The 15019-nt window shown below is 44.9% G+C and overlaps 1 protein-coding gene across 1 annotated transcript in view; it reads right to left on the bottom strand.

The window, feature by feature from the left end:
• Positions 1-15019, bottom strand: part of LOC109910216 (protocadherin Fat 2) — an 82929-nt gene that overhangs the window by 42943 nt on the left and 24967 nt on the right. The window contains exons 6-13 of the mRNA XM_031797795.1: positions 14439-14648; positions 13930-14137; positions 7489-7628; positions 7112-7387; positions 6681-6891; positions 6234-6420; positions 2596-6079; positions 2057-2441 (exon numbers count right to left, since the gene is read on the bottom strand). Coding sequence (XP_031653655.1) covers positions 2057-2441; positions 2596-6079; positions 6234-6420; positions 6681-6891; positions 7112-7387; positions 7489-7628; positions 13930-14137; positions 14439-14648 — 5101 coding nt within the window. The remainder of the gene's footprint in view (positions 1-2056; positions 2442-2595; positions 6080-6233; positions 6421-6680; positions 6892-7111; positions 7388-7488; positions 7629-13929; positions 14138-14438; positions 14649-15019) is intronic.

Below are 15019 nucleotides of genomic sequence, written 5' to 3'. Positions count from 1 at the left end.
TACAGTCGTCTCAAATAAAACTGTGAAGGACCTCGGCGTTACTCTGGACCCTGATCTCTCTTTTGAAGAACATATCAAGACCATTTCGAGGACAGCTTTTTTCCATCTACGTAACATTGCAAAAATCAGAAACTTTCTGTCCAAAAATGATGCAGAAAAATTAATCCATGCTTTTGTCACTTCTAGGTTAGACTACTGCAATGCTCTATTTTCCGGCTACCCGGATAAAGCACTAAATAAACTTCAGTTAGTGCTAAATACGGCTGCTAGAATCCTGACTAGAACCAAAAAATTTGATCATATTACTCCAGTGCTAGCCTCTCTACACTGGCTTCCTGTCAAAGCAAGGGCTGATTTCAAGGTTTTACTGCTAACCTACAAAGCATTACATGGGCTTGCTCCTACCTATCTCTCTGATTTGGTCCTGCCGTACATACCTATACGTACGCTACGGTCACAAGACGCAGGCCTCCTAATTGTCCCTAGAATTTCTAAGCAAACAGCTGGAGGCAGGGCTTTCTCCTATAGAGCTCCATTTTTATGGAACGGTCTGCCTACCCATGTCAGAGACGCAAACTCGGTCTCAACCTTTAAGTCTTTACTGAAGACTCATCTCTTCAGTGGGTCATATGATTGAGTGTAGTCTGGCCCAGGGGTGGGAAGGTGAACGGAAAGGCTCTGGAGCAACGAACCGCCCTTGCTGTCTCTGCCTGGCCGGTTCCCCTCTTTCCACTGGGATTCTCTGCCTCTAACCCTATTACAGGGGCTGAGTCACTGGCTTGCTGGGGCTCTCTCATGCCGTCCCTGGAGGGGGTGCGTCACCTGAGTGGGTTGATTCACTGTTGTGGTCATCCTGTCTGGGTTGGCGCCCCCCCCCCCTTGGGTTGTGCCGTGGCGGAGATCTTTGTGGGCTATACTCAGCCTTGTCTCAGGATGGTAAGTTGGTGGTTGAAGATATCCCTCTAGTGGTGTGGGGGCTGTGCTTTGGCAAAGTGGGTGGGGTTATATCCTTCCTGTTTGGCCCTGTCCGGGGGTGTCCTCGGATGGGGCCACAGTGTCTCCTGACCCCTCCTGTCTCAGCCTCCAGTATTTATGCTGCAGTAGTTTATGTGTCGGGGGGCTGGGGTCAGTTTGTTATATCTGGAGTACTTCTCCTGTCCTATTCGGTGTCCTGTGTGAATCTAAGTGTGCGTTCTCTAATTCTCTCCTTCTCTCTTTCTTTCTCTCTCTCGGAGGACCTGAGCCCTAGGACCATGCCCCAGGACTACCTGACATGATGACTCCTTGCTGTCCCCAGTCCACCTGGCCATGCTGCTGTTCCAGTTTCAACTGACCTGAGCCCTAGGACCATGCCCCAGGACTACCTGACATGATGACTCCTTGCTGTCCCCAGTCTACCTGGCCATGCTGCTGCTCCAGTTTCAACTTCCACCTGACTGTGCTGCTGCTCTAGTTTCAACTGTTCTGCCTTATTATTATTCGACCATGCTGGTCATTTATGAACATTGAACATCTTGACCATGTTCTGTTATAATCTCCACCCGGCACAGCCAGAAGAGGACTGGCCACCCCACATAGCCTGGTTCCTCTCTAGGTTTCTTCCTAGGTATTGGCCTTTCTAGGGAGTTTTTCCTAGCCACCGTGCTTCTACACCTGCATTGCTTGCTGTTTGGGGTTTTAGGCTGGGTTTCTGTACAGCACTTTGAGATATCAGCTGATGTACGAAGGGCTATATAAATAAATTTGATTTGAAATTTGATTTAATAAGCCATTAAAGTAGATATATTGCTCTGTTATAATAACCCATGACTTTAGTATCTATATATTGCTCTGTTATAAGAAGCCATTACTACAGTATAAATATATATTGCACTGTAAAATAAGCCATTATAGTAGATATATAGCTCTGGAGAAGTACTGTGCCCATCTTTTTTTTCTTATTTAAATATTGTTCATATTGCTGATAGGCCTGAGAAAACGACTAATCAACTACTTCAAAAAAAGTGTATGTGATCAATCATTCAATCAATCAAATGAATCAATCAACAAGACTCACCTGTGATGTAACACGTGATCTGCCTGTTTTCTTTAGTCACATCCATATCAACAGTCGTTAGGCTCATGATGACCTCCCCAGGCCTAGTGTTCTCCATGACAGACCCATGGTACACGTCCTCCGTGAACCGAGCAGGGTTGTCGTTCTCGTCAGTCACCGTCACCTCCACTAGAACTGAGGACGAGAGCTTCACCTCCCCCCCGTGGTCAGTAGCCACCACTGTGAAGCTGTAGTGCTGAGTCATCTCACAGTCCGTTTCTCTCAGAGTAGTTATCCAACCGCTCTCCCTGTCGATGGAGAAGACATCAGCGACGTCATCGGGTTTGGCTTCCAAGGTGTAGGTCACCTGTCCATTGGTGTCTTGGTCAGGGTCGTTGGCAGTCACCTGGATGGATGAATGGATAAATGATATAAAACTAAACTGCCCCAAAAAGGGAATTTGATTTGCACATCTTGAACACAGAAATCATAAAGAATTGCATACAACATTCAAGTACAAAAATATTATATCAGTGAAAAAAAGATCTGAAAGAACATACCTGGATGACGGTGGTTCCTGGTGGCATGTTCTCAGCCAGGAAGGCCTTGTAAGGGTTGGCCTCGAACACCGGCACATTGTCATTCACATCCTGGACCTGGATGCTGACCGACACCAGCGAGGCTACGTCGGTCCCGTTGTGGTTGCCTTGAGCAATAACATCTATCTGATACCACTTGGTCTTCTCGTGGTCAATGCTCTTCTGGACAAGTAGAGTACCGCTCTCTTTATCCAGAGCAAACACTCTGTCTCTGTTACTCTCCACTGTGTTGCCATTGACCAGGCTGTAGATGACTGGCATGTCGGAGTCGGCCTTGATCGTCCCGATCTCTGTTCCAATGGAGATGTCCTCGGCTGCGGAGAAGGTGTACAGTGGCTCGGAGAACTTCGGAAGAGAGACCTCAGGTGGTACTACTTTCACCTGCACCGGAACCGTGGAGTTGTAGAATGGTAATCCGCCGTCCCGAGCCTTGACTTTGAAGTTTAATATCTTGTTCTCTTGACCTATCAGGCTCTCTTTGACGCTGACTATGCCAGTGAAGGGGTTGATCTCGATGATGTCCTGGGTCACTTCCTCTGCTTCCTCCACGGTGTAGGTGACGTCAGCATTTTTACCGTCGTCTGCATCGTATGCCATTATCTGAATCACGGGAGAACCTTTGTTTACAGTAGACTGGATTGAGACCTGATACTCTGATGCTTTGAACTGAGGGGCATTATCATTTTCATCTGTCAGGATAATCTTCACAGTGCAGAACGCTACTTTCCCTCCTCCATCTTTAGCCATCACCTTGATGGCGATCACTCTTTGAGATGGGTTCTCTCGATCTAAAGGTTGAGATGTTACGATCTGTCCATTCTTGTCTATGGAGAATTTGTCATCTGCCAGTTTGTTGATGATGGTGTAGTCCACGCTGCCGTAAGGTCCATCGTCAGGATCTATGGCGGCCAGGCGAATCACACGTGTTCCAGCCTCAGCGTTCTCAGCTAGTTCCGCCTCGTAAATGTTTTTGTTGAAATAGGGACTGTGTTTATTAGTGTTCATCATATCAATGTTCACAGGGGCTGTGTTCTGGAAAACTCCATCTGACACAGCCACGGTGAGGTTGTAGAATGGGTCCACATTTCTCTTGCAGACGTTAGAAAAGGAGATAATCCCGGAGGATTCGTTGATGGCGAAGTATCTTCCCTCATTACCTGAGAGGATCTTATACTGTAGAATGTTCAAGTCTCTGGTGTCGGGGTCCGAAGCTTGAATTCTTATGACGATGTGGCCACATTTGGCCAATTCATCCAGTGTTGCCTGATAGTGGGTCTTGGAGAAGTTTGGAGGGTTATCGTTGACATCGGTTACGTTAACAATGACATAGGCATCGCTGCTCAACGGGTTCGTGCCATTATCTATGGCTGTGATCTTTAACTGGAAGTGTTTTGTCTTCTCATAGTCCAACACCTGTGTCGTAACAATTAGACCACTCTGGGGGTCTATTTTAAAGAAGTCCGTTTCATTTTCCCACATCCCCAAAATATGGAAGGTTAAGTCTCTATTTCTGCCAGAGTCTCTATCTGTGGCTGATATCTGTAATACAGACGTGCCTATGGGTAATCCTTCAGGTATATCCACTGTGTCCGTCAGCTTGGAGAAGACCGGAGCGTTATCGTTAACATCTTCAACCTCTAGTTCGACAGCGGCCTCTGAAAAGGAGCCTGTTACAGAGTCAGTGGCTCGTACTGTCAATAGATGCATTGTCTGGCTCTCATAGTCCAACAAATCAGTGACACTCAACACTCCTGTTTTAAAATCTATGTGAAAGTTTTTTGAGGCATTCTTCTCTTCCAGATTGTAAATAAGCCGGTATCCCTCAGGGTTTCTTGCTTGTACATGCAAGATGGTGGTGAAGGGAGATATGTTTTCAGGGACTTTTAGAGGATAGAGCAAAGTCTGAAAAATGGGGTTGGTGCGATTTCTCACCGTGATACTCAGCTCTGCTGAAGTGGTCCAACTGGGCGAGCCCTCATCTGTGGCCAGGACAGTCAAGGTATATTTATTAGTAGCTTCAAAGTCTATAGGCCGCTGAAGGGACACGTCACCAACATAAGGGTCTATCCTAAAGAGATCAAAATCCTCCTCCAACAAGTATATAACAGAGCCATTTTCTCCAAGATCCCTGTCGGACGCCATCACTTGAAAGATTACATCTCCTAGGTCTGTGTCTTCAGAGATCATCATGGAGTGAGGCAGGTTCAAGAACCTTGGTGGATTGTCATTGATGTCAGATATGTAAACGCTGATGTGGGTTATTGCCCAACGAGGGGGACTCCTCATGTCTCTCACCTCCACCACTATGTCATAGACATCCTGCTCCTCTCTGTCGAAGGGGACGCCGGTGGTCTCAAGCACCCCTGATGTTGGGACTATAGCAAACCGTCCCATTGGGTTCAATACCGAGTAAATCAGAGGCTCATTCAAGTAACTACCTGAAGCTCTCAACACAGCTAACATTTTGACCGTCATCGAGTTCTCCTCAATGGTGGCTGCATACAATCCCTGCTCAAATTTAAGATGGCCGCCTGCTGTTATGTTGGTGACGTTTATCTTAACTGTGGCAAGGTCTTTGTACAGGCCGTCAGAGGCTTTGACCAGCAGCTGGTAAAATGATTTAAACTCTGAAACATTGTTTACAGAGATAGCACCAGTGGAAGGATGAATGAGAAAAGTATCTTGAAGGTTGCCCTCTGTGATGCTGTACGAGACAGCTGAATCTGCATCTTGTGCCATGACCCGTACAACCTCCATCTCTCTGACGGGAGGGAAGATGATGGACGACTCGTACACCGGCCTAGAGAATTTGGGGGAACAGTCATTGATATCCAGGACACGGATTGTGACTCTGGCTGGCTCTGCTGCGCACAGCGACGGTTCCCCTGAATCCCGTACCTGAATGCTGAAGTGAAACTCAGGTGTTTCTTCAAAGTCCACCTCAGATATCACAGAGAGTGTACCCATGCTGGGATCTATCTTGAAGACTTTCATCGCTTCCGGCTCCAGGATTTGGAAGACTAGGAGAGAGTTAGAGTCCCTGTCAGCATCAGAGGCTCGTATCACCAGAGGTGTGTTGCTTTCCCCCATCACCATGCTGTTTATGTGAGCAGACTCACTAATCTGGCCATGGAATTTCTCCTGGAGGAACACCGGAGGGTTATCATTCTCATCTATCACATAGACGTAAACAACCGTATCTGACGAGGCTCCTGCCGAGGTGCTAGCACGCACTTTGAGTCTGTAAGAGAAACACCTCTCGAAGTTGAGGCTTGCTTGGACAGAGAGAACTCCGGACTCTGCATTGATGTGGAAGGTTCCGTTAGGGTCTCCATCTTTGATGCTGTAGTGGACTGCGGATGGGCTGGCTGCTGAGACAGTGATCACGGGAGTTCCCAGAGGACTGGCTTCACTGACTTCTGAGAAGAACTCATCAGAGGGGAACCTGGGAGAGAGAAGAGAGAATGTTTTTAATTAGCAATTAGGAAAGCAGTACACAATATCAGTAGTAGCTGACGTTGAATTATTTGATACAATTTACAAATTAAAACATTTAAGAATGATCAAACTACATAATACTATTTTATATACATATTAACCTGGGAGGGGTTCTGTCTGAGAGCAGGATGGTGATGGAGACAGAACAGAGATCGCTGTGCTGGGGAAAACCCTGGTCTGTGGCCTTCACTGTCAGATGAAACTGCTCCTGGGGTAGGCTGTCCAGAGGTTTGGCGATAGTGATACTCCCCAGCTCGCCATCAATGTCAAAGGTGTTGTCCACATTCCCTGGAAAGATGAAGAATGACCAAATACAAATGAACAAATTATTTTACAAACATATTTTTGGTGTATATAATGTTTTAAATTGTCAACACATTTGCCTATATGTGAGGGTAAAGTACAAATCTATCTCAAATAATGATTTTATAATAGAATATACTTCTATACTCTTAAGGAATGCTAAAAACAGATTATCATGCTTGAAGAACATTCACAATTGAAATCCATCATAATCTACCCCCCATAATCTCTGATCTGTGTTGTACCTGAGTGCAGGGAGTAAATAATCTGAGCGTTGCTCCCCATGTCCTTATCCACAGCCTTGACACGCAGCACCTCTGTCCCAGCCGCAGCCAGATCGGTGATAGTGCCCTCATAGCCGGCCGCCAGGAAGGCAGGAGAGTGGTCGTTGCAGTCCTCCACATAAACCACTGCCTTCACAAAGTTTCTTTTCACTGGGATCTCCTGATCTCGAACCTACGGAGTAAAATGAGATGGTGAGAGCGGGACAGTGGGGGACCTTAACTTCATCCAAATTCAAACTCCTAGATAAGCAGAAAAAAATGATTGCTGTAATCTGACAGAGATTACTTTGTAGAACTGTTATGAGAGATACGCTGTACTTTAGATCCTCCATGTTTTCAAATGGTAAGGGAGATGAAAAGGAGACATGACGAAAAAACATCAACAACATTACCATCACAATGAGGGTGTGCACAGAAAGCTTCTCACGGTCCAGCTGCTCAGTCATGACCAGAACACCACTCTTAGGGTCCAGATGGAAGCTCTTCAGGCTGTCTGGATGGACGCTGCTGTGGAGCGAGTAGATGAGTTTGCTGTTGCTGTCTCGGTCCTGAGCAGAGATGTGGAGGATGTCCTTCCGTGGAGAGGTGTCTTCCGGTACTCTGACTTCGTAGATGGACGTCATGAACTTGGGTCGATGCTCGTTCATGTCCAGCACCTGGATATATGCCTAGGAGACAGACAGACAGACAGACAGACAGACAGAGCAACTTAATCTAAAGTTTTACCATAATACCTACTAATTTACTATGTATTTCATGTGTGTATCACCTGTGTGGTTGCGACCTGATGCCCGTCTGTAACCTGTACAGTCAGATTATAGTTGGACTTCTTCACTGCATCCAGAGGCCTGGCGATCACGATGCTGCCTGTGTTCCTCTCAATGTCAAAGTCCTGCTCCTCATCGCCACCTGGGAACAACACAACAGATAGGAGACGGTATAAATAAATCAATATCATTCAATCACCCCATACAACGACAGTTTGAAGTTTGACAGTTCGAAATTTTGACCGTTGAAAGGCATCAATGGAAGCCTGCCCAGAGCCCCTCAGGATGTTTGGCTTCATATGTGTCTGTCACTGAGACTGACCCCAATAGCCTTATGGGAGGAGTGAGTGAAAGCCCATATGGCAGTTGTGACACACAGGTGTGTCATCTAGAACCATAATGACTTGGCTGTGATTGGAGGATCATTCTTTCTACAGATGGACGTGTGGGCAGCTGTTTGGAGCGTCCACTGGAAATGGAGTTTGCCCAGTCGGGACAGTTGGAAAGACAAGAACACCAACAAAACATTCCACAAAAACGACTATTTCACCACTTTGTATGATGGCCATCGCCCCGAATGAGTGCGTGTGAATATGGAATATGAGCTAAGAGGCCCTCCTCTCACTGAACATGGCCACAAACACACGTACTGTGTTGCACCCTCAACAGTTAAAGAAGTATTACTTCCTGTGCATACTACTTCCTGTGCATACTACTTCCTGTGCATACTACGCCTCATTTTACTGAGAGCAAAAAGCCAAAAATCTGCCAGTATGGGGCCAACGAACCACCGTCATCCTCACATGTTCAGCCATGTATGTATTAATGACAGAAAACAAGGTTGCAGAAAAGGGTCCCCCCCCCCCCATGTCCAAGTGTACCAGAATAAGTGTAACACAATTGTTTTAAGGGGAAACATTTGGCAGCGACACACTTTCAACAGACGCCGTGAACAGTAGGGGTAAAGCTCATGCTTGTTCAGCCAGATGGTGTTTATTAAGAAATAGATGCACCTTTTCAAGGCTCACATGACTCCATTTTAAACAAGCATTGCCTTTTAATATTACCAGTGAGACTACATGAAAATAGGGAATTTTGAAAATGTCACTTCTCCCACAAAATGTTGAGCATTATTGAACAATTAATCATATGTTTAGATTTCTAGTTGGTGCTTTTGCAACATTTGAAAAAAACTCAGGTTGATGTTTATTGGCATGAATCTTCCCACTGGGCACAGTTGTCAATTCAACGTCCATTCCAAATTGCCAGCAGCATACCACCCTGCATACCACACTGTATACTACCCAGCATACCACCCTGCATACCACTGCTGACTTGCTTCTGAAGCTAAGTAGGGTTGGTCCTGGTCAGTTCCTGCATGGGAGACCAGATGATGCTGGAAGTGGTGTTGGCGGGCCAGTAGGATGCACTCTTTCCTCTGGTCTAAAAAATATCCCAATGCCCCAGGGCAGTGAATTGGGGACATTGCCCTGTGTAGGGTGCCATCTTTTGGATGGGACGTTAAACGGGTGTCCTGACTCTCTGGGGTCATTAAAGATCCCATGGCACATATTGTAAGAGTAGGGGTGTTAACCCCGGTGTCCTGGCTAAATTCCCAATCTGTCCCTTTACAATTGGCTCATTCATCCCCCTCCTCTCCCCTGTAACTATTCCCAAGGTCGTTGCTGCAAATGAGAACGTGTTCTCAGTCAATTTACCTGGTAAAATAATGGATTTAAAAAATGGTTAAACGTAATTTCAGTGAAATGATGTGGAAACAACGTTGTTTCAACCAGTGTGTGCCCAGTGGGTTGTTTACTTTTTGTCTTAATTTGAGGTTAGGGTTAGGAATTAGCAGTGTGGTTAAGTTTTTTTTATTTTTAATTATGACTTTGTGGCTGTGCCAGCTAGTGACCACTCTGCAAAGCTGCCTGTAGAACAATATTCATGATGAAAAATACTAACCTGTGGAAAAATCAAACATCCAAAGTATTCAATGCCCAGATAAAAAAATATTGCCAGATGGTTTGAAAGAAAAATCATAGATTGCTTAAATATATAATGGGTTGAAAAGCAGCTGTCACAGTCAAAGAAGTCATATGAAAAGCTGGAAAGCTGAGGTCAACACATTAGAATTGCATTGGCTGGCACATTTAGCCAGAAAGTTCTTTTCAAGACACTATCTAAAGTGCCATGCTTCGGTTAATGTACAGAACCAGGCTAAAGTTTGGACACACGAATTCATTCAAGAGGTTTTTCTTTACATTTTAAAACTATTTTCTACATTGTAGAAAAAAGGTGAAGACATTAAAACTATGAAATAACACATATGGAATTATGTAGTAACCAAAAAAGTGTTAAACAAAATATATTTTCTATTTGAGATATTTGAGATTCTTCAAAGTTCATTAGAGTTAATTGCACCTCCGATTGCAGCACAAATAAAGCTCCAGCAACAGGCATATGTCAACATCAACTGTTCAGAGGAGACTGTAAATCAGGCCTTCGTGGTCTAATTGCTGCAAAGAAACCACTACTAAAGGACACCAATAATAATAAGAGACTTTCTTGGTCCAAGAAACACGAGCAATGGACAGTAGACTTGTGTAAATCTGTCCTTTAGTCTGAGTCCAAATTTGACATTTTTGGTTCCAACCATCGTGTCTTTGTTAGATGCAGAGTAGGTGAACGGATGATCTCCGCATGTGTGAATCCCACCGTGAATCATGGAGGAGGAGGTGTGATGGTGTGGGGTTGCTTTGCTGGTGACACTGTCAGTGACTTATATATTTTAGATTCTTCAAAGTAGCCACCCTTTGCCTTGATGACAGCTTTGCACACTCTTGGCATTCTCTCAACCAGCTTCACCTGGATTGCTTTTCCAACAGTCTTGAAGGAATTCCCAAATACTGTATGCTGACCACTTGTTGGCTGCTTTTCCTTCACTCTGCGGTCCAACTCATCCCAAACCATCACAATTGGGTTGAGGTTGGGTGAATGTGGAGGCCAGGTCATCTGATGCAGCACCCCATCACTCTCCTTCTTGGTCAAATAGCCCTTACATAGCCTGGAGGTGTGTTGGGTCATTGTCCTGTTGAAAAACAAATGATTTTTGCACTAAGCTCAAACCAGATGGGATTGCTTATCGCTGCAGAATGCTGTGGTAGCCATGTTGGTTAAGTGTGCCTTGAATTTCTAAATAAATCACTGACAGTGTCACCAGCAAAGCACCTCCTCCTCCATGCTTCACGGTGGGAACTACACAGGCGGAGATCATCCGTTCACCTACTCTGCATCTCACAAAGACACAGCGGTTGGAAACAAAAATCTCAAATTTTAACTGATCTAATGTCCATTGCTTCCAACGTTTCTTGGCCCAAGCAAGTATTTTCTTCTGATCGGTGTCCGTTAGTAGTGATTTCTTTGCAGCAATTTGACCATGGATTCCTGATTCACGCAGTTTCCTCTGAACAGCTGATGTTGAGATGTGTCTGTTACATGAACTCTGTGAAGCATTTATTTGGGCTGCAGTTAACTCTAATGAACTTATCCTCTGCAGCAGAGGTAACTCTGGGTCTTCCTTTCCTGTAGCGTTCCTCATGAGAGCCAGTTTCATCATAGCGCTTGATGGTTTTTGCGACTGCACTTGAAGAAACTTCCGGATGTACAGACCTTCATGTCTTAAAGTAATGATGGACTGTCATTTCTCTTGGCTTATTTGAGCTGTTCTTGTCATAATATGGACTTGGTCTTTTACCAAATAAGGATATATTCTGTATACCACCCTTACCTTGTCACAACACAACTGATTGGCTCAAATGCATTAAGAAGTAAAGAAATTCCACAAATGACCTTTCAACAAGGCAGACCTGTTAATTGAAATGCATTCCAGGTGACTACCTCATGAAGCTGGTTGAGAGAATGCCAAGAGTGTGCAAAGTGTGCGAAGCTGTCACTCTGGTTACTACATGATTGCATATGTGATATTTCATCATTTTGATGTCTTCACTATTATTCTACAATGTGGAAAATAGCAAAAATAAAGAAAAAATCTTATTTTTAGTTAATCCAAGTTCATTTCACTGTCAAAGAGCTAGATTAATATTTTAGCAAAGTGTCAACAACGTGTTCTGCCACTTGGCCACGTGAGGCAGATCATCCATCAGAGTTAGGCTCTACCTATCCTGTTGTGTCCTGGACCTTCATCTGAGGAAATCTGGCTTTGTTCCCCTCGTGCTGGCGTGTAGGGCACACACACACACACACACACACACACAGACACACACACAGACACACACACACACACACACACACACACACACACACACACACACACACACACACACACACACACACACACACACACACACACACAAACTGGGCCCCTGCCCCTCGCTGAGGTCTTATCTGCCACACCGAGACCAGGCCTGCTGCTCAGTTCAACAGCAGAGTGACATGAACTCAATCTACCATTATAGTTTACATGGTGCACAGCAAAACACACAGCGCACAGCAAAACACACAGCGCACAGCAAAACACACAGCGCACAGCAAAACACACAGCGCACAGCAAAACACACAGCAAAACACACAGCAAAACACACAGCAAAACACACAGCGCACAGCAAAACACACAGCAAAACACACAGCGCACAGCAAAACACACAGCAAAACACACAGCAAAACACACAGCGCACAGCAAAACACACAGCGCACAGCAAAACACACAGCGCACAGCAAAACACACAGCGCACAGCAAAACACACAGCAAAACACACAGCGCACAGCAAAACACACAGCGCACAGCAAAACACACAGCGCACAGCAAAACACACAGCAAAACACACAGCGCACAGCAAAACACACAGCGCACAGCAAAACACACAGCGCACAGCAAAACACACAGCAAAACTCACAGCGCACAGCAAAACTCACAGCGCACAGCAAAACACACAGCGCACAGCAAAACACACAGCGCACAGCAAAACACACAGCAAAACTCACAGCGCACAGCAAAACTCACAGCGTACGGCTCCGTGCCAGATTCTCATCATCAATAAAAGTATATTTTCCTTCACAGTCCATTTGCAGTCTTTGATTGGTCACGTTTTGACTTCATTCCATAAATGTGTGAAATGTTGACAGATCCTTTTGACTCATTCCGTTTGGTCAGTTTAATAAAACAACTACTTTTTACGGTAACTTTACTCTAAGTCTTTATTGTGTCAACTAATATAACTTTTGCTAGAAAAACATAAAATTTTCCTCAGATGAAGGGCCAGGACACGACAGGATAGGTAGAGCCTAACTCTGATGGATGATCTGCCTCACGTGGCCAAGTGGCAGAACATTTCACACATCTGATCATATTTTCCAGGATGTTAGTGTCATGTCTTGTCATATTATGTCTTGTTCCTGTTCTTTCTCTTCACTCTGTCTCCCTCTGCTGGTCGTATTAGGCTACCTTCTCTTTCTCTCCTCCTCCAGCTGTTCCTCATCTCCTCTAACTACCTCGTTCACCCTTTTCCCACCTGTTCCCTTTTTCCCTCTGATTAGGTCTCTATTTCTCTCTCTGTTCCTGCTTCTTTCCTTGTCAGATTCTCGTTTGAGTTTCTCATGCCAGAACCAAACTATTGTCTTGTTTGCTTCACCCTTGTCCCATCCTGTTGGAATCTGCCTGTTCTTCTGATGCTACGTGTAATCAGGTACCTCTGTCCGCTACGACCCGCGCCTACCCAGAGAGACCAGCAGTCTGTCGCCGCAACCCAGCTATTCTCCTCTGCTGCTAAGAAGGGGACTCTTTAGTAAATATCAGAAGGACTTTCTGTTTCATTTGTCGCCCTCTCTGAGGGTTGTCTATTTTGCCATTTTCTACATTAAAGGACTCTGTTTTTGTTAAATCGCTTTTGGGTCCTCACTCAAGTGCACAACAGTTAGTTGGTATAAAATAGGCTGTAATTCCACACACCAAAGAAACACTTGGCTGTACTTATGCATGGGCCATATCATCAACACACAACATACTGCACATCTCCACACATCACTTTAAACACATCTAGTCACTTTAAACAATGCCACTTTATATAATGTTTACATACCCGACATTACTCATCTCATATGAATATACTGTACTTTATACCATCTACTGCATCTTGCCATCTTTATGTAATACATGCATCACTAGCCACTTTAAACAATGCCACTTTATATAATGTTTTCATGCCCTACATTACTCATCTCATATGTATATACTGTACTCTATACCATCTACTGCATCTTGCCTATGCCGCTCGACCAACACTCATCCATGTATTTATATGTACATATTCTTATTCATTCCTTTACACTCGCATTAACATCTGCTAACCAAGTGTTTGTGACCAATAAAAATTTGCTTTGCTTTGCTTTGATTTGACGTCAGAGTTACCGATGTTAGTCCTCACCTGTGATGTCATACCACAGTAGCCTCTGTGTCTCTGTGAAGATGATCCCCACCATGTGAGTGACAGGATCCGTCTCCATGACAGCGAAGGGGAAGTGTGGCTCGTCAAACGTCAGCGGATCGGAGGTGGGCTTCGGCTTGGGGATCCACTCTACGTCGAGGCGGACTGTCGACGATCTCACCGGACTCCCATGATCCTCTGCTTTGATCTGACAGAGGGAATGGATGGGATGGAGAGACAATGCTAATGTTATTGCGCTGGGGTGTGGATCTTTGTGTTACTCATCACACTACATGAGAACATGACAGGGTTGGTGTTCATCACAATGGTGTTCACATGCAACTTCAAATGCACGTTTACACTCTACATGTGAACGAGAGTCATGAAAGAAGATGCGGTTGTTTTTGTTTTGGAATAGCAGGTGTCCTAAAGAGTGCTCCACCATTGCGTGTGGTTGTGAAAAGCAGCAGAATCTGTGGAACATGTTAACTATGTGGTTGTCCAAGTACCGTGAGGATGCTGTAGTTGCCTGCTGTAAAGTCCCCGTGTGCCGTCACCACCCCAGTGTCTGGATGGATCTCAAACCTCTCGTCCTGGTTGTCCTGGAGACTGAAGGTGACCTCAGCATTGGGCCCTTCATCGTCATCCTGGGCAACCATCCGATACACCTCCGCCTGTGGTTCCGCCCCCTGACCCCTGTGTTGCTCAGGTAGTTTGACCTGGAACCAATCAATTAATTAATCTGTCACATTTATTTATAAAAGCCCATTATTACATCAGCAGCTGACACAAAGTGCTTTAATAGTAAGTAGGGCTGAATGGCATCCTATTCCCTAATTAGTGCACTAATTTTAACCAGATATGGTCCAAGTCAAAAGTAGTGCACAATGGCTGCGTTTAAACAGCCAGCCAAATTCAGATATACAGTGCCTTGCAAAACTATTCATTCCCCTTGGCGTTTTTCCTGCTTTGTTGCATTACAACCTCTAATTTAAATGGATTTTTATTTGGATTTCATGTAATGGACAAACACAAAATAGTCCAAAATGATGAAGTGAAATGAAGAAAAAAAATGGTTCAAAAAATTCTA

This window comes from Oncorhynchus kisutch, linkage group LG19, assembly GCF_002021735.2.
Source record: "Oncorhynchus kisutch isolate 150728-3 linkage group LG19, Okis_V2, whole genome shotgun sequence".
NCBI lineage: Eukaryota > Metazoa > Chordata > Actinopteri > Salmoniformes > Salmonidae > Oncorhynchus > Oncorhynchus kisutch.
Note: the sequence above shows the minus strand (reverse complement) of the source record. Positions and strands in the feature narration are given on the sequence as shown.